The following is a 24,016-nucleotide window of genomic DNA, read 5'->3' as shown; positions in this document are numbered from 1 at the left end:
AAACCGGAAGTTCATTTCCCGGTGCACACATGCACCCTCAGCAGTTCCTCTTCCAGATTGTAGCCCCAACAAGCACGCGCACTCGGTGCTGAAAAGTTTCACCATCACTGTTCTAGGTCATGCCTGTCAACTGCCTGCTTATGGGCCAGATGTGTCACACGCAGGCCACGGCTACCCCGGCTCCACAAAGGCAAAAACATTGTGATAGGTCACAATATGTCAAGTGACATGATCGAGTTTGATACCCGTGCTCCAGGTAATTCAGGACAATCCATAAGGAACATAAGTTGCCCCAGAATGATTGCTGGGGAATTCTGGGAATTGAAGTCCATACACATCTTAAAGTTGCTAAGGTTGAGAAACACTGGACTAGATTTCCCTAAAATCCAATCTAATTCTACAGTGTTATGATTCTGTGATACTTTGCATAGTGCTAAGCCTAAATCCAGTTTCTGTTCTGTATTCTATTACAGTATCAGCAGAATCCAGCACATCACCAAATCTGACTATAATAAGAGAAGCTATAATATAATATATTTGGAATCAAGTCCTAATGTTTAGATAGCAAAAAAAAATATTTATCTAGATTAGATAAATAAATTAGATATCACAGATTAGAATATAATATTTATTTATTTAAATTTATTAAATAATAATATAATAATATTATACAATGACACTGATTAAATAATCTGTTCTTCATCTTAATAAACATCTAGTGGTAAGATTGTGTATAAAGCCAGATAGATTAAAGTATTCTGCCTAAAAAAAGTAATTATTCCTGCTGTTAAGTAAATGTGCTTATTTTGCAAAATTAATTCTGCTTCTAAATATAGAAAGGATTAAAGAGGTATGTAAATTATTGAAGCTATGTCACTATTTAACCATGGAGCCAAACATAATGTATTCACATACTATAAAACATGAAATATTTTACAAAGGAAATAGATTTTATCAAGTACAATTGTAGATTTACATCTTTTTGGATTATTTTAATTGATATACAGATAGCCCTCGATTTACTACCACAACTGAGCCCAATATTTCTGTTAAGTGAGACATTTGTTAAGTGAATTTTCATGACCTTTGTTGCCACAGTTGTTAGTAACATGGTTGTTAAATGAATCTGGCTTCCCCATTGATTTTGCTTATCAGAAGGTCACAAAAGGTGATCACATGACCTTGGGACACAGCAACGGTCATAAGTATGAACCAGTTGTCAAGCATCTGAATTTTGATCACATGATCATGGGGATGCTAAGGTTGTAAGTCTGAAAATGGTCATAAGTCACTTTTTTCAGCACCTTTGTAACTTTGAATGGTCACTAAATGAACTGTTGTAAGTCGAGGACTATCTGTAATTGAAAATGATTCAATGATTTTTGGGAAGGAAATCAGTAGTTAGAAAGATTTGCAGGAATCGATATTCATTATACCATATTTTTCTGTCTCTCTCTGATATTTATTTTATTTATTTTATTTAATCAAATTTCTATACCGCCCTACTCCCGAAGGACTCAGGGCGGTGAACAGCCAAGATAAAATACAGATAATACAAATATTAAAAATCCCTTAAAATTATTAAATATTTTGGCCGAAACACAGATTAAAACACCCAATTTATAAAGTCACGAATTAAAAAATTTTAAAAATTTAAAAGAGGGGAGTTAGGCCAGGCCAGCTTGCTGAAATAGAAAAGTTTTGAGAGCACGGCGAAACGTGCGCAGGTCCGGGATCTTCCGTATCTCTGGGGGGAGCTCGTTCCAGATGGTAGGTGCCCCCACAGAGAAGGCTCTCCCCCTGGGGGCCACCAGTCGACACTGTTTGGCCGACGGCACCCTGAGGAGCCCCTCTCTATGGGAGCGTACTGGTCAGTGAGAGGTTGTTGGTAGCAGAAGGCGGTCTCGTAAATACCCCGGTCCGATGATATATATTTTTAAGATAACAAAATCCATTTACATGGAAGTTTTTGGTATTTAAAAGAATAACAGAAAAAGAAAAGAGACAAAGCACAAGGACAGATAATGCAAACATCCATTTACATGAAATATACTTCTGCATATTCAAATAATTAATACTAATGAATTAGAGATTTTAAATTCTGAGCAATTTTACTCCAAAGTAGCTTCAGTGAGATTTGTATCATATTGTACAACAACTTATTTACTTCTTTATTCAAACAACCTATTACTTGGATGATCAGAAAACAATACTTCACACATCACATTCAATCAGGCCTGCACAACATTCAAACCGCAGGCCACGTGTAGCCTGCCAAGCTGCCTTGTGTGGCCCTTTCATGCCTTTTGAAAACTCAACAAATCCACTTCTGCCAAATTGGATCCACTGCCAGAAAGGATTCACTGCTGCCAATTTTGCAGCCCCAAAGGATGCTGCTGGGCACCACCAAAATCTTCAAGTCTCAGCAAGAATGCCAGTTCCATCACTGCGATCACACTTTTAGTCACCAACAGCTACTACTTGGTACATCAGCTATTCCTTTGTAACCCCCAGTTATTTTCAATAGCAATGTGGCTCTTTCCCCTTTACAAATTAATCTGGCTTGTATTAAATCAAATTTTTTAACCTTGGTTTTTGAACCTAACTTGATGTGTTAGGTTATCTAAGCCAATCATTTCCTTGAAATAGGAAATCCAGTGAGGCTATCTCTAAAACCTGGCTGTTGAGCTTCTGTCTGAAGAGGTTCCACAAAAGATAGTCTATCACTTCTCTTCAAACAGAGCTTTCTCATTTCTCTGAATGGACATTTAACACCAATTCTACTGTAACTGAAACCTGTTCTAACTTGTCCTATCTTCTGCTTTCTTTGCATTTGAAAAATAATGTCATATTCTCTTTCATTCTCTGTTTAAGCTATCTATTTCAACCAGTTGTTACAAGATTATTGCATTCTACTGACTAATAAATCATTGCTGCAGATTTCAATACATTTTTAAACTAAATAAAAACCTTTTTTTCAGTATTGAGGTTGGAGTTCGGGTTGAAGCATACAATTGTGAGGAATGGGCCAAAGGTCAAGCACGGCATATTAACAGTGCCTTTCTTATTTTCAATGCTATCAATAAACATGGAAATGTTCTTATTCCCAGAATTAGTTCCATGACCAAGGTGAGTTCTTTTTCAACTGGAAAGGAAGACAATAGCTAATGACTAGATAAAGCAAGATTATTTTTTACTGATTTTTATAATTGCAGCAATAGCAGAAGAAATTAAGATATACTGTAAATAAAGTGATTTCTTGATTTGAATTCTATGTGAGGCATTGACTCTAAAGTGCTTTAGATTAAATGTTACTTGGAAAATCATTTAGGCCAGTGAAAAAGAGCTAATTAATTTTGTTTTATTAATTATAGTGTGGCCTTAAGCTTTTCAGAGTGCTTCATAGTTTAATTACATATTTTCTTCAAATAGTTGTTTTCATCCCCTGCTTTGTTTTATTGTAATGTTTATGTCACACAATTTGTTACATGACCTGTCAGCTATTCTTAAAATGAAGTATAATTACATTAATTTAACTAATATTATTTTTTAAGAAAAGTTCACATATTATAGCTAATTCTTTGTTTACCTGCTTTGTTCATTTGGAGGATGGCTTAAGAAGGTACCATGGAGCTATTGCACGTAAGAAAATTCGATTATTCAGGTAAAAAATAAGCCTCAAAGATTACATAAATATTTAATAACTTATTTATAGTGGAATCACTGTTATTTCTCAGTTCATCCAGAAATGACTACTTGATTCATGAAATATCAAACAAATATTCAGTTTGAGGGATATTCCTGATAGGTGTATGGAAAATATTTTGGAATGAAGGAGCAGAACAGATTCAGGAACATATTCCAGTGTACGGGATTGTAAGTGAAAGGGGAAAAATACCTATTCCTGTTTTGTAATGCTTCCAGTTTTACCAGATAGTTATCTTTATTACTACAAGTGTTCATTAAAATCTAGAAGCCTTATCCATACCTTGCATGTTGGATTTAATATTTCAGTGAAAGGATAATGCTGGAATTTAGTTATCACCACAAGGTACGTTTTAGCAATCACAGTTCTGTATTTTTCAATGATTGTTATTACAGTGATTGCTCATCACATTTGTAAATGTAAACAAAATTAACATTTATAAACAGTAATTTAAAAATACTTGGTTTGGGTAGTTTAAACCTATTTGAAAGTGTAGAATGTTCTTTGAAATCCATGTATTTCCTTAATATACTTTTGGCTTTCTTTCCACTTGTGTATATTACCTTCAGGAGATATGCTCTCTTAAAGAAAGAAAACAATTTCACACCTGATTTCTGGGACATTAGCCACCAGGTACTATTTATATTATTTGCACATTGATATCCATCAAGTAATTGGATCATTTAGTGCAGGATGAGCAGTTTTTTTAAAGTTAGGACCAATTTTAAATTTTTGGCCTCAGCTGCAAGGAATGTGGAAGGGATGTTACAGGAAGTTCCAGGGCTAGAAGTCTATGCCTTTCTTCCCACACACACTGTTTCTGGCATTTTTAAGGCCATGGAAATCTTTTTTGTAAAAAAGAAAAAGAAAGAAAAGTAGATGGCATATTCTTGAGAAGCACGAAAAATGAAGCTGTTTTTAGAAGCCCTAAGGCTGGCCAACCCTGATTTATTTTATTTTTTTTCAAAACAGCAAAAATCTACTGCTAAGTATTATGTTTTTGGAATATTCTTTTGTCCCACCAAACTTGGTTTACTTATTATCAGAATTGTTTTAAAATTAACAGGTTTTATATAATGCTGATAGCAGAGAGGGCAGCAATTGTGTTTTATAGCACTGATTTTATGAGTATGTGATGGAAAGGAAAATCTTCCATCAGAGGTATGTAATGCCTGTATATGTATGTAATGTAAGTCTGTATCAGGATTTTTTATACATATTCCTAATGTGCTAATTGTGCAAATTATTGTGGCAATTCTATACTTTTTTAAATTAGCTCTATCGCGTTGAATTCAGTCAAATTTGATTCTGAGCATGTTCTTTGGGTTCAGATTTAGTCCATTACTTACTATATGCTTTTTTAGCTTGGCACTGTCATATATCAACAAGATTGCAACTTAAAGAGTGTCCTGTCAAATATGTATGTTTAATTTATCAGAGAAACCGATAGAGTTTTAGAGATAGAGATTTGTATTGCCTTCATCATTTAAAAGATCTCAAAAGATCTCGATCTCTAACTTTCTCAACACTGTAAAGAGGGGGGCGGGGAACCCTATATTTTCTGACTGGCTTGCAATTAATTATCTGTTTTAAATTTCAGTCACTCATAATCAAAAGCAATGTTACAGCATTGACTTTCTTGGCAGCAAAGCCTGGATGGGAGATATGTATGACTCTAAATCGTGTAGGTACTATCCATGTATTTTCTTACAATAGTTTTAAGAATTGTGTGCATGTCTTAATTGTTTCTTTTTTTAAAAAAATCCTTTTACTTGGAGTAAAGATAACTGAAGACATGAGAATTGACGTAAAGGAGATTACATGCATCACAGAAGCAGACAGGTCTCTTTTCTCTCCCTTAATCATTCTTTTTTCTTTTCTCCTATTTTCCGTGGTGCTAACAACAAAAGTCTCTCAGTCACAAAAGATTCACTACCTTCCTTCTGACCGATCTCCTACTCTGTAGAGAACTGCAACACTGTCCATCGAATTACAGAACTGTACCCCTTCCCATTAGATTTACTTACCAAGAATATATTGCAAAACAAAACATGATTGATCATTACTAACTATTCAACATTCAAAATGTGTCTTTTAAATACCTATCAGTTAGGAATAATAAAGGCTGAAAAATGATGTGACCAAGAAACATCACATTATTTCAGCAACTATAGAAAATACTGTCTATAGGCATGGATTTATTTATGTTTACATTAAGACAATGCAATGGTGAAATCTAAAAAATTTTCCTACCGGTTCTGTGGGCATGGCTTGGTGGGGTCATGTGACTGGGTGGACGTGGCTATGTAGTCATGTGACTGGGGGTCAGAAGACAGAAACTCACTAACAATGTCCTGCTGGAGCAGGGGGTTGGACTAGATGACCTCCAGGTCCCTTCCAACTTTGAATTGATTGCTGTGCTCTTTCAAGGTATCCTCTGAAGCTGTGTCTAGTGCCAGGTTTGTGGTCCTTCCTTCCTCTCCTTTTTCCCTCCCTCCCTCCCTCCCTTTCTTTTTCTTTCTTTCGTTCCCTTTCTTCCCTCCCTCCCTCCCTCCCTTTCTTTCTTCCTTTCTTCCCCCCCCCCCCATTTTTGGCCTAGCAGGCCTCAGGGAAGCCTCCTGGGAGCAAAAACAGACTTCCCCCAATAGGTAGTAAAAAATGCTTTAAAAAGTAAAAAAAAAAAAAAAAGTTCCAAGGAGCGCGCGGCATAGCTGATTGTCACAGCTGATTGTCGGAACCTTTTTAAAACTTTTTTAAAGCATTTTTTTTACTACCTATTGCCCGAATGGGTAGTAATAAAATGCTTTAAAAAGTAAAAAAAAAGTTCAGACAATCAGCTGTGACAATCAGCTGTGCTGCGCCTCCTCGGAACTTTTTTTTTTTACTTTTTAAAGCATTTTTACTACCGGTTCCCTGAGCCAGCCACATTTGTTACTACCGGTTCGCGAGAAACGGACTGAACCGGTAGCATTTCACCCCGAGATAATGGAGTCAAGATAGAGTAATGCAAAGTAATTTCTTTGCAGTCCATAAGATATAATTGTTTAGGGGTTGCTGTAGACTTTCACTTTTGTAGAATTAACCTTAAAAAGTTAAAGATAATCAACAAAACATAATTGTTGATATATTGTACTACAATCCTCATTAGTCTTATTTATATAGTTTGGGGGGAAAGTTTTATTTGCTAAGTATAGGACATAAAATATTTGGTAATAAAATAAAATAAATAACATTAACTTTCATGTTAGTAGAAGACTAAACAGTGCAGGAAACAGTGGCAGAAGTTTGATCAGAATTTTCAGAATAATTTTCCCCAATTTAATGCTCTTGATATGTGTTGAGGTTAGAAATACTACCCTTCTTGGCTAGTGCATATTGAAATCCCAACATATTGCATGTGTGAAGGATCAAGTTGAGGTAGGTAGTTCTAGTGCAGGGGTGGGTTTTAATTCACCCCTGTTCTAGTGTATTCAATACAGAGATTCATATATAAGAGTAAAATTAAATACGGGTCTTCCCATATTCACAGCACGGTATTCACAGTATTCACAGTTCACTATGATTACTAAACATAACAAACGAATAAGTAGATAACATAAGTTATATTTAGTTTAAGGAAGAAAATTATTTTTTGCCCATTAAATGAGTACTTGGAATCTGTAAATTACATATTAAGATGCTTTTTCAATATTTCTGTGATATCTGTTAAAGTAATAAAATAGGTTAGTGCTGTTACTTGCCTATTAGATCACATCCTGATTTGGCTTATAAAACTTCATTCTACTAATGATCCCCGAGATGATTAATTCTTCTTGAAGCTCTTGAAGCTTCCCACCACATTAAAAGACAAACAATTGTAAACTAAAGTTCTGCATTCTCTATTTAGACAAGCTTGTGACAAAGTCACTGCAATGTCAGGAATTCCTAAAGGATGCTGATTTTATGTCTGGATTTAAACCCAGACTTGGCACGGAGATAGTTTTGGCTGCTCTAATGGAAGTGGTATGGCCCCGTTAGTATTTATTCGTCTCTCAGTAGCTTCTCATGCTATAATCCTTTTGGAGTGTTTGAATGAGCTAAGAGTTGCAGGGGTGGGGTATGCTTTTTAGGTGCTACTATGAGACATCTGCTTAGCCCCCTAGGAATTTTCACAAGAGGGAGAAAATTGTCTTGGCTCTCCTGTGATTTAATACATATATGAAGTTGTTGGAAAGTATTTGTATATGCTGAAGCAGTACTTCTCCTTTCCTGTTAAGCTCCCATTAGCAATAGCACTTAGACTTATATACCACTTCACAGTGCTTTACAGCTCTAAGTGGTTTACAGAGTCAACATATTTCCCCTCAACAGTTTGGGTCCTCATTTTACTGACCTCAGAAGGCTGGGTCAGCCTTGAGCCTGGTGAGATTCGAACTGCCAAATTGCAGTCAGCTGGCAGTCAGCAGAAGTAGCCTGCAGTACTACATTCTAACTACTGCGCCACCATGGCTCTTAGGAGCTTGCCTATGTCTTCAAACCTGATGGGAATAGATGGGGGAGAATAGGGCAAAGCCAAATTCAGATAAGACAGAATTGTTGCTGATTCCAGAGACTAGTCTCCAAGACAGTTTCTGAAGCATTACATCTTTAAGATCTATGGGCTTCAACTCCAGAATTCCCCAGCCAGTGTGCTATTGTTATTAAAAGCTCAAAAATCTTCTTTTGACAAAACCTTTTCAATTTTTTAGTTTCTCCCCCATATAAAAGAACGTATTGGTGATAGGTTTGTATTCCTATTCATAAGTGAGAATATAAAGGAAGTCTTCAGCAGACTATTTTAAAGGTTAGTCAAATCATAGGGAGCAGGTTATTCCCAATAGAAATCTTCATATTTTCATCTCCATATCTACGCATGCTATTATTCCTTCTATTGTTAACAGTTTTTTTATCAAGGTAAAACTGCTACTTCTCACTGAATGCTATTCTTGTATTTATTTATTTATTCTCTTTGCACAATTCTTCAATCTATACATCTGGTTCTGACCTAAATTTATTTTATTGAAACTGAATTATTTGTCACAATGTTATATTTTATTGTTGTATGATACTTGACTTACTCCTTTTCAGGGAATGGTGTGTACTTATTTGGAGATTGCTTTTTAAAACTAAATCATTTTGTAACCTTAGTTTGTGTGATTGCATAATTCAGCATTAAAAATACATTTTTCCCTAGACAAAAATGTACATTCTGGAGGAGGAGAATGCTCTGTCAATCAAGGTTGAAATGCAAATACAGATACCTTCGAAATTGGCATTCTTCCTTTTATCTAACTTCTCACTCCATAAGCATTGGACTAAATACTACTCGTAAGCATATTTTTATATCTTTCATTTAGTATCGGTTCTTACAGCCTTAATTTTTTTTAAAAAGCTGGCATTTTGACGAAATCTTCAATAATGTGGATTAGCTTAATGAGAATAGAAATAAAGAAGATTGAGTGTGATATGTGAAATCAAAGCAATATTTTAATTTGAAATATACAGCAATCCAAGTCTATAAACATTTTATGATGAAGGAAATCTAAAAAAGACAACGGATCTTTTAGGGAAGACAGTTTTAGCAAATGTAGAGACATATTAGGCTGTAATCCCCCATGGGGCACGTGAGCAGCAAATGCCTGCAGAAAGAAAATTCAGAAAAGCTAAAAGGAGCTTGGACTCAGAAACAAGCCAAAAGGAACCGGAAGTGAAGGGAAAAGGAAAGGCAGGATCCACTGCTTGAAAAAATGATCATACAGTATAAGATACTGGAGAAGGAGCTAAGGCCTTCCACTCCTATTTTGCCTCAGCCTTGTTTCCATTATGGAACTGCATCCAAATGGATTAAGTGGCAACCCAAGGCAAGTAAAGGGATAGGAAACATCTGGCTATTGTGAATTAATTTAAGTCTCTAGATCCAGATCAACTAGATCTCAGGGTTTTGAGAGACCTCTCCAAGGCATTTATTGTATTTTGTTAATTTACACTCAGGGGCCAAAGTATTCTTTTCAGCACACAGAAAAAACAAAATACATCATTATCATCATCATCATCATCATCATCATCATCATCATCATCATCATCTAAAACCTCAGGAATAAATCAACAGTTCCTTAACCAGCCTAGCAGCTAGGCCCAGTAATAGTAAAATAAATAAATAAGGCAAAAAAAACCCCAACCCTTTAAAGCAGAACTGGTTAGTCAGTTTAATAAGATTGGATTTGTAAAAAGAAATCTCTCTTTAGTTTTTCATCCTTATTTCTTTAAAAACAAAAAAGGCTTCAACAGATGTAACCTGAAACAGAACTGATTTCCACAAATTGAGATCCAAAGGTTACATAATGTCTGTGAATTACTTTTCAGTGATACCCAAAGCTCTAAACCCATTTCTATATGCTTTATATGCTTGTAGAAATTGTAGAGTCATGGAGTGTGTGACTGAAGAGGACAAAATATACCACATTACATCCTCAGCAGCTGCTAATGGAAATAAACCCAGTGTTTTAATTCTTGTCTCTCAAAGGGAACCTTCTAAAACAGAGTAAGTATCGAATTTGTAAAAAAAAAAATATTTAGTGTGTTTATGTATGTGTCTGTGGTAATTTCTCTGTTTATGTGCATTGCAAACAGCCCTTTCAGTGGTGGAATTCAAATTTTTTTACTACTGGTTCTGTGGGCGTGGCTTGGTGGGCGTAGCAGGGGAAGGATACTGCAAAATCTCCATTTCCACCCCACTCCAGGGGAAGGATACTGCAAAATCCCCATTCCCTCCCCACTCCTGGGGGAAGAATATTGCAAAATCTTCATTCCCACCCCACTCTGGGGCCAGCGAGAGGTGGTATTTGCTGGTTCTCCGAACTACTCAAAATTTCCGCTACCAGTTCTCCAGAACCTGTCAGAACCTGCTGAATAGTACCCCTGCCTTGTTTATATTGATAGAATGTCTTAGCATTTCTTAGATTCTTGGTCCCACCTTTTGGAATTCTGATGAGCCCGTGGCTACAATCCCAGCAAACCAGTCTTTTGACTATAACTGCATACCTAATTTTTCATGTAATCATTTCTTTAGCAATGCATTATAGAGGCATTCAATGCTGCCACTTTTCAAGATGCAGTCCTGAGCAGCAGTTGGTGTTTTTAGGGAAACATGTAGAAATGGAGAGAGAAACTGACTTTTTTTTTGTCCTTTAATGATCATAACGCTACACTTATTCAATTTAGAGATCCTTACATAATAGCAGTGAAGTCAATTGCTGTAACAGCTACTCTGCCTGCTCATCAGAACTACCACCAAAATGAAATCCAGTGTGCTGGATTCCTAATCCACTCTCATGAGGATTCCTCTTTGGTAAGTGGCTTGAAGTTACATGCCATCTTTTTGTAAATTTTGGTAATTACATCTAGCTATGATTCTGTTTTTCACCTGAAGAAATTTTTCTAATGGAGAGAGGAAAATGCTGAGCGTACATTTTCAATTCCTGTCTATTTCTCACCAGTATTGTTTTTTTCAAAATTTCCATATACACTCTTGGTGATTACATTGGAAATATTCACCAAGTCTACTATGAACTAGACTTGATTCTTGAAGTATTTGACACACAATCGTGTTTTTTCTTTAAACCATCTTCATGATTTTATATAGAAGTCCAATCAAAATGACAAATAAATTTTCCTTTTAATCACTTTTAGAACTGTTACAAAAATACCTGAGATATTTATATATTAGTTTACAAGTTACAAAAATAAGGGGATGATACAACTTGAAAAACATTTTAATTGAAAAGAAGCTTAATAGCTTCCCAAGTAGCATCTCTGTGAATTAGTTGTTTTTTGGGGTGCAGAAATATTTAAATTTCCTTTCATTCACTCCTCTCATCACAAAATCTTTTGAGATTAGGTGGACTGAACCCTCTGTTTGATCATGAATGAACTTTTATATCTAAACATAAAACATAAATTTGGCCTTCCAATGAACACCAGTGTTCTAAAAATGGAGCCCTTAGGAAGTGATTGAAACGAATATGCTTGTTGTGTTTAGAAAGCCACGCACCCATATGAAATTTAGAATCTTCCATATTTAGTGCAATGTGACTTTAGTGCTGGTTACAGCATGGATTAAATCACAATGACTGTCTGTATATTTTAAAGATTTCTGTCTTCATCCATGATGTACATAATATCATGCCTCACTTTGCTGGAAACCTTGCTTGTCTGCGGGAATCAATAGAAGATATAGCATCTATGTGCATCCAGTTCTTAGAATCAGAGAGCAGCAAAATGAGCTACATTTAATGCACCAAAACGGTACTGAAAATGATAAAAATCATTGAAAACTATGAACTTTCAATCTAACAAAGCAATTGCCATCTACTTATTTGAAATCATCACCATGACAATTGCAGTATCATCCAAGGCTAACTGAATGTCCATCTAACGATTTTCTAAATTTTACAAAAATCCTTGTATATGCAATCTATAATATTACATTTTAAATATTTTAGATGCAAATGTTTATTTTAAAATGAACTTAAATCTGCTATTTATTATAATGTGTGTATTAGGAGTCTGGACCATAGTTATGTTTCACAATTTTGCAACTGTATTTCTGTGCAAGTCACTTTGGCACGAGTTCTGTATAATAAATCAGGTGACTTAAAATGTTAGCTTTAATAAAAATGACTAATTATAAGTTTATATTATAATATCTAATCAATATAATAAAGTTTATACAACATTAAGTTCTAGCCATCATTTATTTAGAAATTGCATTTTTCATAAGCAAATATTCGCTTAATGACATCACTGAGAGAACAAAATTCCAATTTCAGTTGTGGTCTAAATTGGGTGTTACCTGTACTGAGCAAAGGACAAGTGATTATGTAATATTTGGAAAGATTTCCTTCCAGTTCAAAGCTAATGGGTCAACCAAACAATTTCTAGCATATCCTATTGAAAGGCTTTTCATTCATCTCCAGGCTGTTTCCATTTAGGCTAGATTTTATCACTAAATCAATACTCAGAAGACAATGTGTACTTTTGGGATCTCCAAAAGCTTATGGTTTTTATTTTAAGTCATATGTTGAGAAGTACAGAAAATAAGTATGGTCAAAAGTTAACAATCTTAGGTACTTTTGGTTTTCCTTTTTGTGGTCCAGGGTTTTCTAGAACTTCTTGATAATCTGCACTCATTCCTTTCATCCACCGACCAACAGTTACTGCTCGATCTGTTTTTTTGGGGGGGCGGGGGGAAGAGAAAAAATGTATCAGAAATCAACTGTCTTTTATTCTAGGATATAATACAGTAATTTGTACAACTAATTGTTTGCAATAGTGAGTACATATTTTTTTTTATTTTTGTCCATGTTAAATTTAGATCAAATTATAATAAACCTTCTAAGAATTCAACTTGATTAAAAATATCAGTATTGATACTTTCTAACATTTCCAGCCTTTACACACAATTGATAAGCCAAAAGCTACAATGCTATTTATTTTATTCCAATTTTATTCTTTCTACTCAAAAATAAATCTGATGTAGATGATGACTCCAAGAATTTGTAACAAGAATTCCATAATGCGTGGCTAATAAGTTTCATGATACTATAACTATCAACATTATATTTCACTTCTGAAATTCTTCAGTGCCAAAAAATATATAAACAGGTAGTCCTAGACTTAATTACCACAATTAAGCCCAAAATTTCTGTTGTCAAGTGAGACAGTTAAGTGAAATTTGCCCGATTTTATTACCTTTCTTGCCACAATTAAGTGAGTCTGTAGTTGTAAAGTTAGTAACATGGTTGTTAAGTGAATCTGGCTTCCCCATTGACTGTCAGAAGATTGCAAAAGGTGATCACATGACCCCAAGACACTGCAACCGTCAAATCTGAATCAGTTGCCAGGCATCTGAAATTTGATCATATGACCATGGGGCTGATGCAACGGTCACAAGTGTGAAAAACAGTCATGTCACTTTTCTTATTGGCATTGTAACTTTGAATGGTCACTAAATGAATTGTAAGTTGAGGGCTACCTGTATATATAGAAAGAATTGTGAGTGTTGTACTCAAGCTGTAACAGCTGATACGTCTTGGAACATATTTAAATAGATTATCAAATGACCTGTTAAAAATTGGATAATATTGGATAACACATTAAACTTATCAATACAATCTGAAAAAAAGGTTGTGAGTTTTGTAATTATTTAGCCAGAGTTCATTACAGAAAGCTCTCTACATATAACTCTGACTTCTTCTTTTTTTTTTCAATTCAATTCAAATCTGTATTGTCAGCGCACAACATATGTACAATAAGATTGGTTGAGTTCCCTCAGTGCACCTCCCCAACACAATACAACTCACAGTGAAGACAAAAAATCCCTAACCCAATAAATCATATTAACAAAACACCCAGTCCTATTGCACCAGTGTGAACATGTTACACATTGCGCCGGCCCTGCAGTCCATCATACTACGTAGTTATGGTGTTATTTCTCATTCAGGAGTCTTGACAGCCCACAGATAAAAACTGTTCCTCAGCCTATTTGTGCTGCTGGCTATACATATAACTCTGACTTCTTAATAAACAGAAATTCTAAGCTTCTCACCTGAGTTTTGATTTTCTGGACAGTCCCTTTTAAAGTGCTCCACAGATCCGCAAATCCGACAAGACCCTCCTTATAAAAGCATAAATATAAATAATTTAATTTAATGCAATATATATATGAATTGCACTCTGCCATGTATATTAATTGTACCTTTACTTTTTTAATGAAGCATAAATGTAATGGCGGGAAATTGATTTTTTAAAAAAATGTATCTGCCAATGAAAATTACAATATATTCTACTTTAACAGAAAAAGTTGCTAGCCTTTAAATTAGCATAAGATCTCATAATTATTTTTAATTAGTAGTGGACCATAAACAGTTGTAGGAAACTGTAGATTAGAATCTATCATGTACAGATGAGAAAAGGGAAGTAGTTCAGACAGACAGTAAAATCTGTGGCGATTCTATGCCTAATAAGGGCTGGATAAAGACACATTATGTTTGAATAGCAGGTGTAATTCTGTGAAGCTTCCAAGATTGGGAAGACCCTTTTCTTTTTATCTACTTATTTTGATATCCTCTCTCCATGATGTGTCCCCCACCATCACAGACACACAAAGTAAAGAAAAACAAGTGAACTTTTAAGATGTGCCTTACTGTATCTTTAACCCAGCCCATTCTTCTCCATTGCTTAGCTATTTAAACAATTATATCTACTACAGCTCCACCTACTTCATCCTCTAGCTGGGCATCTTCAAATATAAAAGAGAAGGGAAAGGATACAAATGAGGTAGTTGGCGAAAACCCCTTCCTGATAGGTGTTCACTTTGACTAAGGAGGTTAAATTTACTAAGATTTCGTTTCTTGAAAAGACTGGTTAAAATCTTTCTGCTTATTTTTTTTTTTATTTTTTTGCCAAATTAAATTCTTTCCCGAAATCGAAATTAATCAGAATTTTACCCAATTCTTTTTTCTGAAATTTGAAAAGGCTTTTTCTTATTTTTTTTTCTCTGCTTCTTTTATTCTTGGTGTTTATGTTCTTTGTAAATCTTTTAATAACATTTTAAGAAAGGAAATGCAAATCAAAATTGGTGGCGCAGCAGTTAGAGCCGAGGTGGCGCAGTGGTTAAGAGTTCAGTACTGCAGCTACTTCATCTGACTGCTAGTTCAGCAGATCAGCAGATCAAATCTCACCGGCTCAAGGTTGACTCAGCCTTCCATCCTTCCGAGGTGGGTAAAATGAGGAGCCAGATTGTTGAGGGCAATATGCTAATGCTAATGCAATATGCTAATATGCAATATGCTATATGCTAACTTTGTAAACCGCTTAGAGAGGGCTGTAAAGCACTATGAAGTGGTATAGAAGTCTAAATAAATAAAAAAAATGTTCACTTTATTTGTCCTATTTAAATTCTGAAAAATCCCTGACATTCTAAAGATAAAGGTTAAAGAATCATCACAGGATTGATGATTGACAAAACAGGATTGCTTTGTCAATTATTGTTCTAACACCCATTCTAAAATTTCCATTACTGGAAAATCTATGTAATATAAATAGAATGTACTACTGAAAGTTCACTAAAATTATTCAGCTTTTATTATCTTTACTAAGTAACTTTTCAAACAGGTCCGGCACGTATTATTTAAATATATAGTAAAAGATGACTAAGTAAGCATAAGATAATATACAGATATGAACCTCTAACTCTCCAGCTATATTAAGATAATTTCAAATTTTTTCCTGCTGCTGCTTAGAAAATTTTAATCTGAAAAGGTAAATAAAACCTACATATATGTTCTAATCTTTAAAGAGGATACTTTAAAGGGTGGGGGGTTTGTTTGGAATAGAACTAACATGGCAAAGATCACTGGATATTGCTGCTGTGTAAAATAATGCTGTAAAGTATTTTCTTACAGAATTTTTCAAGAGAGAATTTGCAGAATTTATCAAAAGAGGAGATATACACAACACATTCCTTTATAAAGCAATTGCATTCGCTCAAGCTGTCAAGATAAGAAAAATATTCTGAAGCATGTCAACAATCCATTTTTTTAAAGAAAATGGGATTTCAAAAAGGGGCGGGCTTACCTTCAGCATAAAGCCCTTTAGGATTATCAGGACATGACCTTGAGAGATGGCCCATTTCCCCACAAATAAAGCATTTTGCATATGGAAATTCCCCTGAAAGAAATTCATATAGCTTGTGTCATGAAGGAAATATATTAAGATTTTGTAAATCATCATAATTCTAACATCAGTGGTAGGTTGCCCCTGGTTCGGACCAGTTCGCAAGAACCGGTAGTAAAACTGGCAGGAGGCTCCGCCCACCACCCCGGATCCTGTTATTGGCGATCTGCACATGCAAATGCACAATCCCGTTGCGAACCGGTAGTAAAGGTAAGTAGAACCCACCCCTGTCTAACATTTAAATCAATATTACCCTCATAATTAGTGACATTTATCATGCTGAGAACCATAGTTATTGCACATACCAAGAGCTGGATCCAGTTTGGCTTTGCATTTGTTAATTTCATGTTCAGTAGAGCCACATCGGTAACAAATTCCAGTTCCCATGTCTTGGCTTTCAAGGACAGCTGGACAATCTGCAACCCCATGGCCTGGTTTTCGACAATGGAAGCATACCTTTGATAGTACAAGGAGAATTACCATGTGAATTCATTATGGACTTAAAACAATATCTTTTTACACTAACCACTTTTCAACCTAAACTTATTTATTTATTTATTTATTTATTGGTTTGATTTATATGCCGCCCTTTTCCAGAGACTCAGGGTGGCTTACAATGCGTTAAGCAATAGCCTTCATACTTTTGTATATACCTGCTTTCGCCCCCCCCTCCCAAGCGGTGTTCTTTTTTTTATACAAAGTCAGCTTATTGCCCCCACAAACCGGGTTCTCATTTTACCTACCTCGAAAGGATGGAAGGCTGAGTTAACCTTGAGCCTGGTGAGATTTGAACTTGCAGTAATTGCAGGCAGCTGGTGTTACTTAACAGTGCTTTAGTCTGCTGCGCCACCAAGGCTCTTAACTTACCATGGTGTATTATAAGTGGAAGCCACACACATATATAATCAGATATCCTCCAAATAGAAATGCTTCAGAGAAAGGATTTCTTTTCAGACTTCCTCTTCACAGCACTGTCTGAATCCATTACTATTCACTTCCACACTAATTACATTTGCATTTTATAAAAAATTCTTCTTGTAATTTAACCCTTATTCTGAAGTTAAGATTTTTTGAAGTGAAAAGCTAGTCATCTCACCCAATCATATAATTAACAACTGTTTTTATTCAACAAAGTTTTGCAAGAAAAACATCCTACAACCACATATATTTGAATAGGATGCTAAAAGTTCCAGAACACTAAACCTGCATTTATGTAACACTAAAGGCAAAATTATACATAGTAATGATAGGCCAGAACAAAAAATAACACTGGTTACATATTATTTAAATGTCATTAAAATTAAATATATTTAATGTGATTAGTTTATTTAAATGTTTTACCCTTCCATTAAAAATTAAAATCTGGTAAATAGCTTGTGGAAGTCTTTAGAGGTTGCATCTAAGATTTTAACAAATTTCGTGCACTGATATACACGTATCTCTGGTTTAACTAATTTCTGTATAGGAACTTTCTTATGACCATCTGCTACTGTGAGTTTCTTAAAGAACAGAGAAACTGCATATTAAACAATAGTGAGTAAACCAGTGGATCACTGAACAAATCAACCCGAGTTCTCACTTAAGGCACAAATGACCAGGCTCAAATTAGCCTACTTTGTACACATTATGCAAAAATTCCGCTCTCTGGAAAAGGCTCTAATGCTGGAAAAGTGGAAGAAAAAGAAATTACAACAATCAGCATGGTGGGCTGACTCAGTTACAGTGATGATAGGTCAAAGTTAGGTAAGGATCATCATGGAGAAAATCTATATATGGTCACTAAGAGTCAACACCAACTAGATGGCATGCAATCAATAATCAATACGAACAAATTTGTTTCTTTCCAGTACTCTATCTTCTTGCACTCTGTCTGGCCCTGATGTAGCCTCACAAAGATGAAACAACAAATAAAGTGAGACTGATTAAGCAAAGTTATTGTCAGGCTATGGCAATTTATTTTTATCAGTCAGAAAATACTTTGCTACCATAAATAGAGTGGGACACAATTGTTCATGCTTGAAACTAGACTGAATTTATCATTTTGTTCTTTTACAAATAAAAGAATCCTTTCAACTCAGCCTATATGGTACAAAATGAAAATCAGTTTAGAGATTAAATGCCAAAAATTTTAACAATTCTATGTGCCAATTGTTCAGAGCAGGTTATTTTTTAGAAGCAGCATGCAATATTCTTGAAAAATATCCAACTGGGAAAAAAAAGTAAATCACTTATTTTTATTCAATCTCCCTTGGCTGCAGTCCTTATTTGCACTTTAAGAAAAGAAAGTATTAAACAGTGGAAAAAAAAAAAAAGAATATCTTACCATTATATTCTTCTTAATTTCCTGGCGCTTCACTCTCCTCTGTTCTCGCCGCTTGTCCTTTTTTAAAGCTGTTGCTATTTCTTCCTCTGCCTGATGACTATCAATCAACTGGCCATTGTGCAACATCTGTGAGTTCTGTTTTAAGTATTCCATAAAGCCATTGACATCTTCATTCAGGTAGTCTTTTTTCTTCTTATTTCTCTTTTTCACTTGGTTGTTCTTTAAAGAAAATCTATCTGAAGAGCTCTGCCTTTTATTTGTTTCTACGGTTCCAGAAGCCCCATTTTTCAGATCATCCCATGGTGTTGCATCTAGGACTTTCTTGTTATGTGTGACTCTTGCTCGAGCCCATCTTGTCATGGCTTCATCCAAATCTTCCTATAAAATCCACATGTTTACTGCCATTGATAAATTCAATCTAATTATAATAGTCATAGGTGCATAAAAATATCAGGAGGTTATGAAAATCATGATTGACTGTATTTCTTCCTTCCAAAACTTTTTTTTTCAAGAAACTTAAGTTTAAAAACATAAAAATATTAACATTTCCATTAATATCAGATGTGCAGTGGTTTTAACTATATACAAAATATATTTCTGGTGTCATTTAAGTTACTTTTTACTTTTATTTAACACACCTTTTTCTCTTCCTTTCATTTTATCATTCATCCATTCATACCACCTTCCCCACACAGTATAATATTCTGGATTCTCATCTTCGTTTATTTCATGGGTTAGTTTGGTCATCTCTGCGCATTCCAGTATTTTTCTAGTTATAAGCTCTTCTGGTGGCTGTGTTTTCTCTTTCCAATATTGTGCGTAGGCCAATCTGGCAGCTGTAATTATGTGTATCATTAAATGAATCCTTTCCTTTCCATATGGCTTCTTTACTATTCCCAGGAGAAATATTTCCGGTGTCAATTAAATATCTTCCCCAATTATTTCTTGTAACCATCTCCTAATCTTACTCCAATATTCTTTCGCTTCAGGGCATGTCCACCACATATGAAAGAAGGTGCCTTGACCATGGCCACATTTCCAACAGTTGGGGTGTATATTGGGATATATCTTTGCTAGCCTAGCCGGGGCTAAATACCATCTGTGGAGCATCTTATAATGATTTTCCTTGTATGTCGCGGCTCTGGTCAATTTAAGGTTCTTATTCCATGCCTCTTCCCATTCATTAAAATTTATGTCATGTCCAATATTTTTCTCCCATGCACTCATTTGATTCTTTGTTATATCCTCAGCCCTGTCTTCATCTAGTAAATAATTGTATAATTTACCCAGGATCTTTTTGCCTGTTCCCATCAGGACTTTATCCAACCATTTAAGTCCTAGTTCTAAGCCACATTGTTCTTTATCTTTCTGATACCTGGATTTTATTTGTAGATAGGTCCATCAATCTAAAGTTATTCCTTGCTCTCTCAAGGCATCATTTGATTTAAGATTTCCTCCTTCATCTAAAATGTCTTTATACCTAGTCATTTTCTCCATTCCCCATCTATTGGGATAGATCTTCCTTCCAAAACTTATACTAGCAAAAGGCAGGCTATTCTACAATGCTTCTTGGTTATCTGTTTTTAATTTACAGAGGAATTTTGAGATAGCATCTCAACATTTAATCAATGAGGTGACAGTCATCTGATCACTGTATGAAGAAAGTGAAAGTAATTATGAGCCAATAGCAGGAAGAGCTTCTAACATTTAATTATAGAAGCACTAAGATATCACAAATTTTACTGTACATTTCATTCCAAAAGTAACAAAAATGTAGCAGATGCTTTGTAGAGCATGATGGTCATGGGGAACCAGAGCTTTCTAAATGGCATAGGCTGCAAGTCTCCAGGCCTGTTGTTATAGAAAATGATGGAAAAATCCTTTGGTTTATATGAGCAACTCTTTACATATATTACAACAGGTACGTGGAGGTTTTGTTCTACCAAGAAATAGTTTGTGCTTTTTAAACACAAAGGCCATATGTAGTAGAACAGACTGAAGAAAGGGGTCACAGTCACAGTTTGGAACCAATGATGTCTCCGATAATAAAAACTATTCATGTGCTCACCCCCAAAGGAGCCACTGAAGATCAGAGTCTTCTGTTCCTCTTCTCAGATGACCAGCCTGCCTGACGAAACACAATCAACAAACCTTGTGAGATTTGTGGGTTTTTAATTAAGATAATAGCCCTTAGGATAAAATAAGATTAAATAGTAGAACTACAGGTAGCAACAATAAACACTGGGGCAAGTGGGTATACAATCAATAACACAGCAAAATGCAGTGAATATAGTTACACAGTAAGAAATTACCCTTTATATTAGATAATGTGGTTGAGTGTACTAATGTCTCTAATACTAAAAAACCTAACTGAGGCACAATCCCTCCATATCTACTGGTCAGTGGTTAAGTGGCAGCCAATGTATGGGCTCAAAACTTGTGTTAGAGCTCTCGGGCAGAAGACACAAATAAGTCAGAGAAAGTGTTTCATGGTCAAATGGCCAATCCTACTGATTTCCTTCTGGGTGCTTCCTCTACAGACTTGGCGAGATGTTTATGGGGCCCATCTCTCTATCCAGAGGTGATAAATCAGGAAACTGCAACTGGATCAGGAATGCAATCACTCCTGAATCACTGCTCTGGATTTTTTCTTCTTCTTGGTAATGTCCTCTGCCATTAGTTTCTTCCCAAAAGGAAAACAAGGAGTTTTTCCTCATGGGAACAGATAATGTAAAAAGTTTCATTAATGATTCTTCAAATATTAAAAAATCAGAATCCATACCAAAGAATGATTAATCCTAAAGCCGATTCCACAAACTGGTCAGACTAGAACTTCTGAGTAAAGGAATACCCTTAACCACATACACTCTTTTCTTGGCAGAGATGGTATTTCTACTTAATAATGGCTGCTCCATATTTAACCATATATCTACCAAACTACAGTAAGATGGAAAGCAAGTAGTTAACTGGTAAATTATATGCATTCCTGCACAGAGAACTGTTGCTTAGGTACTTCTTTTTCAGAATGGCATATGTCCAATTTTGCAACTGTACCACCAAGTGACAAAGGAAATAGAGGTTCACTCATTCTAAACATCTGAAAATTCCTCTGAAAGGAATTTGTAGGCCAGAGTTGAGCAGTTTGTTGCCTTACAAATGTTGGACTTCAACTCCCATCATTCTATATTATTAACCCTATACCCTACATAGGGCTGAAAGGCTTTGACATGCATGACACCTGGAGCTCCACATACTGTCCTCAGCAAAAGCACACACACAGCTTTTTTTAAAGAAAAGTTGCAGTTGGCCATTCAGTGAATAGAGGGAGCTCCAAAAAAGCTGCACCAAAAAAAAAAAAAAACCCAAAACCAAAGCGCATTGAAATTTAATTAAAACTAAGGAAATAAAATGCAGTCAATATATTAGCTATCATCACAACAGCACTGCAACATTTTAAAAAGAAAACTTATAAGTGCAAATCTTCATTAAGGACAGGGTTGTGAACTCGGTTCTGGCATCAGCAACGTTTTTGAGTGAGATATGACATGTCTTCCTGAAACCACTGGTGCTCTCCAGATGTGCTCTATGAAAAACTCTCCAAACTTCCAGTCACTACCGGAATTCTGGATGGGACGTCCCTTCTGGGTGTCCCAACACATCTGGTGATCAGGTTGGAAAGACTAACACGTGGTCAGAGGCTACTGGCTCTTGTCCCGGGGACCTAACAGTCGCTCTAAGGGATTTCACAGCGAAGATTTTCACAACCTACCTAAAGATATCGATGAAATGAGCGGCTCAGAGCCCAAACTTTCCGGCGAAGCCGAAGAGCGCCAGTCGAACTTCCTAAAACTCGTTCGGAGCAGTTCCCAGGATTTAGGCTGATCCAGATTATAAAAGCAACTCCATTTTATCTTCCGCCCATCGTATCTGACTGTCCGGAAGGTCTTTTCCGCACCACGCAGTTGCGCACCGAGAACAGAAAGTGCGGGGACCAATGCGACAAAACGCCTCCAGAACATTCGAAAACTACAGCCTGTAAAGGAAAGAGCGGCCGGAAAAAAAAAAGTCCACATCTGAGCACCGCTCTTCCGGGAGGTGAACGAGGCAGCACTTTTATGACGTTGCCAATCAAGGGCGGAGTCGAAGGGATTTAAGGCGTGGTTAATGCGTAAAGATTAATATCTTCTAAAGATGCGGAAGCAGGGATGCTGTTCTCTAGATCCACCGACTCCTGTCCGTTCACAATTACAAATGTACCATATGCTGACATTTATGCAGTTATTCTGATGAAGAATCGCTGCTTGTGATTTTTGCGCGGATATAGACAGTTGACGTGAGCTTGTTTCTGACGGAAATAAAGTGTTTGTTGATCAAATGAATAAAACGTTCCCGTTTTTCTGCCTTACTTTCAACCTATCCGAACTGTGCATTTGATCTTGCATTCTAGCTATCCGTGGCTCTGATAAAACTGAAAATTAGTTTTACAACGGATTTGGATGTCATAGAGCAGGGGATTCCAACCTTGCCAACTTTAAGACTTGTGGACTTCAACTCCCAGAATTCCTCAGCCAGCTTTGCTGCCTAAGGAATTCTGGGAGTTGAAGTCCACAAGTCTTAAAGTTGACAAGGTTGGAGACCCCTGTCATAGAGAAAATGTTAGTGGTCGCTAAAAGAGGACAATGACTTCATGGCTCGTTAGCAGTTTGACTTTATAGTGGTTTTAGTAACATGGTTTGGTGGATATGCAAACTATTATGGAGGAAAGGGCTAGGATACATTGTTATTTTTTTGAAAATTGCTAAACAAAATCTGCCTCCCCCCCCCCACTTCTTCAGTTACCCCCATATTAAATTAAGGTTGGTGATTCACCAGGAACAAGTATGAATTGGAGTATCTTGTATCATTAACTGCATTCCTATTCTAAAACTTTGGGGATAGTTTTATACCTCAAACAAAGTTTTCCTAAGAGAAGAATGAGAATGGCTCATCTTTTCCCAAACATGCAACCTTATGTAAAATACCTCTTGTTAGTCAGAACACTTTAGCAAGTTACTTTCCCTCCTGTCCTGGTTGGTTTACCAGGAGTGTTGTGGATTTTGATCTGACCCACTACGTCATCGGTGTCAAACCTGATTGTGTCGTGTGACATATTGTGACATAATGTGATGTTTTTTGCCTTTGCAGAACCGGGGTGGGTATGGCCTGTGTGTGATGCATCCAGGCCGCAGGCTGCC

General features: G+C 35.9%; 2 protein-coding genes across 6 annotated transcripts in view; one reads left to right on the top strand and one right to left on the bottom strand.

Annotated features, from left to right (window-relative positions):
* ACOT12 (acyl-CoA thioesterase 12) overlaps positions 1-12,462 on the top strand; it is a 30,341-nt gene extending 17,879 nt beyond the window's left edge. Inside the window, exons 8-15 of one of the 2 annotated variants that reach the window (XM_034441210.3) lie at positions 2,982-3,129; positions 3,609-3,664; positions 4,276-4,339; positions 5,307-5,390; positions 8,919-9,052; positions 10,137-10,265; positions 10,946-11,072; positions 11,873-12,462. In XM_034441210.3, coding sequence (XP_034297101.2) covers positions 2,982-3,129; positions 3,609-3,664; positions 4,276-4,339; positions 5,307-5,390; positions 8,919-9,052; positions 10,137-10,265; positions 10,946-11,072; positions 11,873-12,016 — 886 coding nt within the window. In that variant the 3' untranslated portion in view covers positions 12,017-12,462. The remainder of the gene's footprint in view (positions 1-2,981; positions 3,130-3,608; positions 3,665-4,275; positions 4,340-5,306; positions 5,391-8,918; positions 9,053-10,136; positions 10,266-10,945; positions 11,073-11,872) is intronic. The other variant, XM_060690634.2, reaches the window with a different exon arrangement.
* A 293-nt stretch (positions 12,463-12,755) lies between these two features.
* On the bottom strand, positions 12,756-22,899 carry ZCCHC9 (zinc finger CCHC-type containing 9). 4 transcript variants are annotated; one of them, XM_034441211.3, is made up of 7 exons: positions 22,552-22,899; positions 20,851-20,910; positions 18,783-19,160; positions 16,765-16,915; positions 16,361-16,453; positions 14,331-14,399; positions 12,756-12,948 (listed from the first exon to the last, which is right to left on the bottom strand). In XM_034441211.3, exons 3-7 carry the CDS (start codon positions 19,140-19,142, stop codon positions 12,830-12,832), a joined length of 792 nt encoding a protein of 263 aa, XP_034297102.2. In that variant the 5' UTR covers positions 19,143-19,160; positions 20,851-20,910; positions 22,552-22,899; the 3' UTR covers positions 12,756-12,829. The 4 variants fall into 4 exon arrangements, with proteins under 4 accessions (XP_034297102.2, XP_034297103.2, XP_087741973.1 ...); XM_034441212.3 differs by having other exon boundaries at positions 18,783-19,180; positions 22,552-22,883; XM_087885847.1 differs by having other exon boundaries at positions 18,783-19,180; positions 20,851-20,906; positions 22,552-22,803.
* Positions 22,900-24,016: the final 1,117 nt, after the last annotated feature.

This window comes from Pantherophis guttatus, chromosome 2, assembly GCF_059756535.1.
Source record: "Pantherophis guttatus breed Tessera chromosome 2, ASM5975653v1, whole genome shotgun sequence".
NCBI lineage: Eukaryota > Metazoa > Chordata > Lepidosauria > Squamata > Colubridae > Pantherophis > Pantherophis guttatus.
This window is presented reverse-complemented; position numbering and strand designations above follow the sequence as displayed.

What these genes read in the sequence shown, in the direction of transcription:
- ZCCHC9 (XM_034441211.3), bottom strand. Translation starts at nt 19,142, where the DNA reads ATGACAAGATGGGCTCGAGCAAGAGTCACACATAACAAGAAAGTCCTA. An exon ending in CAAACTGGATCCAGCTCTTG is followed by an intron (nt 16,454 to 16,764) that starts GTATGTGCAATA and finishes AATTTCTTTCAG; the next exon opens with GGGAATTTCCATATGCAAAA. An exon ending in TCCAGAAAATCAAAACTCAG is followed by an intron (nt 12,949 to 14,330) that starts GTGAGAAGCTTA and finishes CCAAAAAAACAG; the next exon opens with ATCGAGCAGTAACTGTTGGT.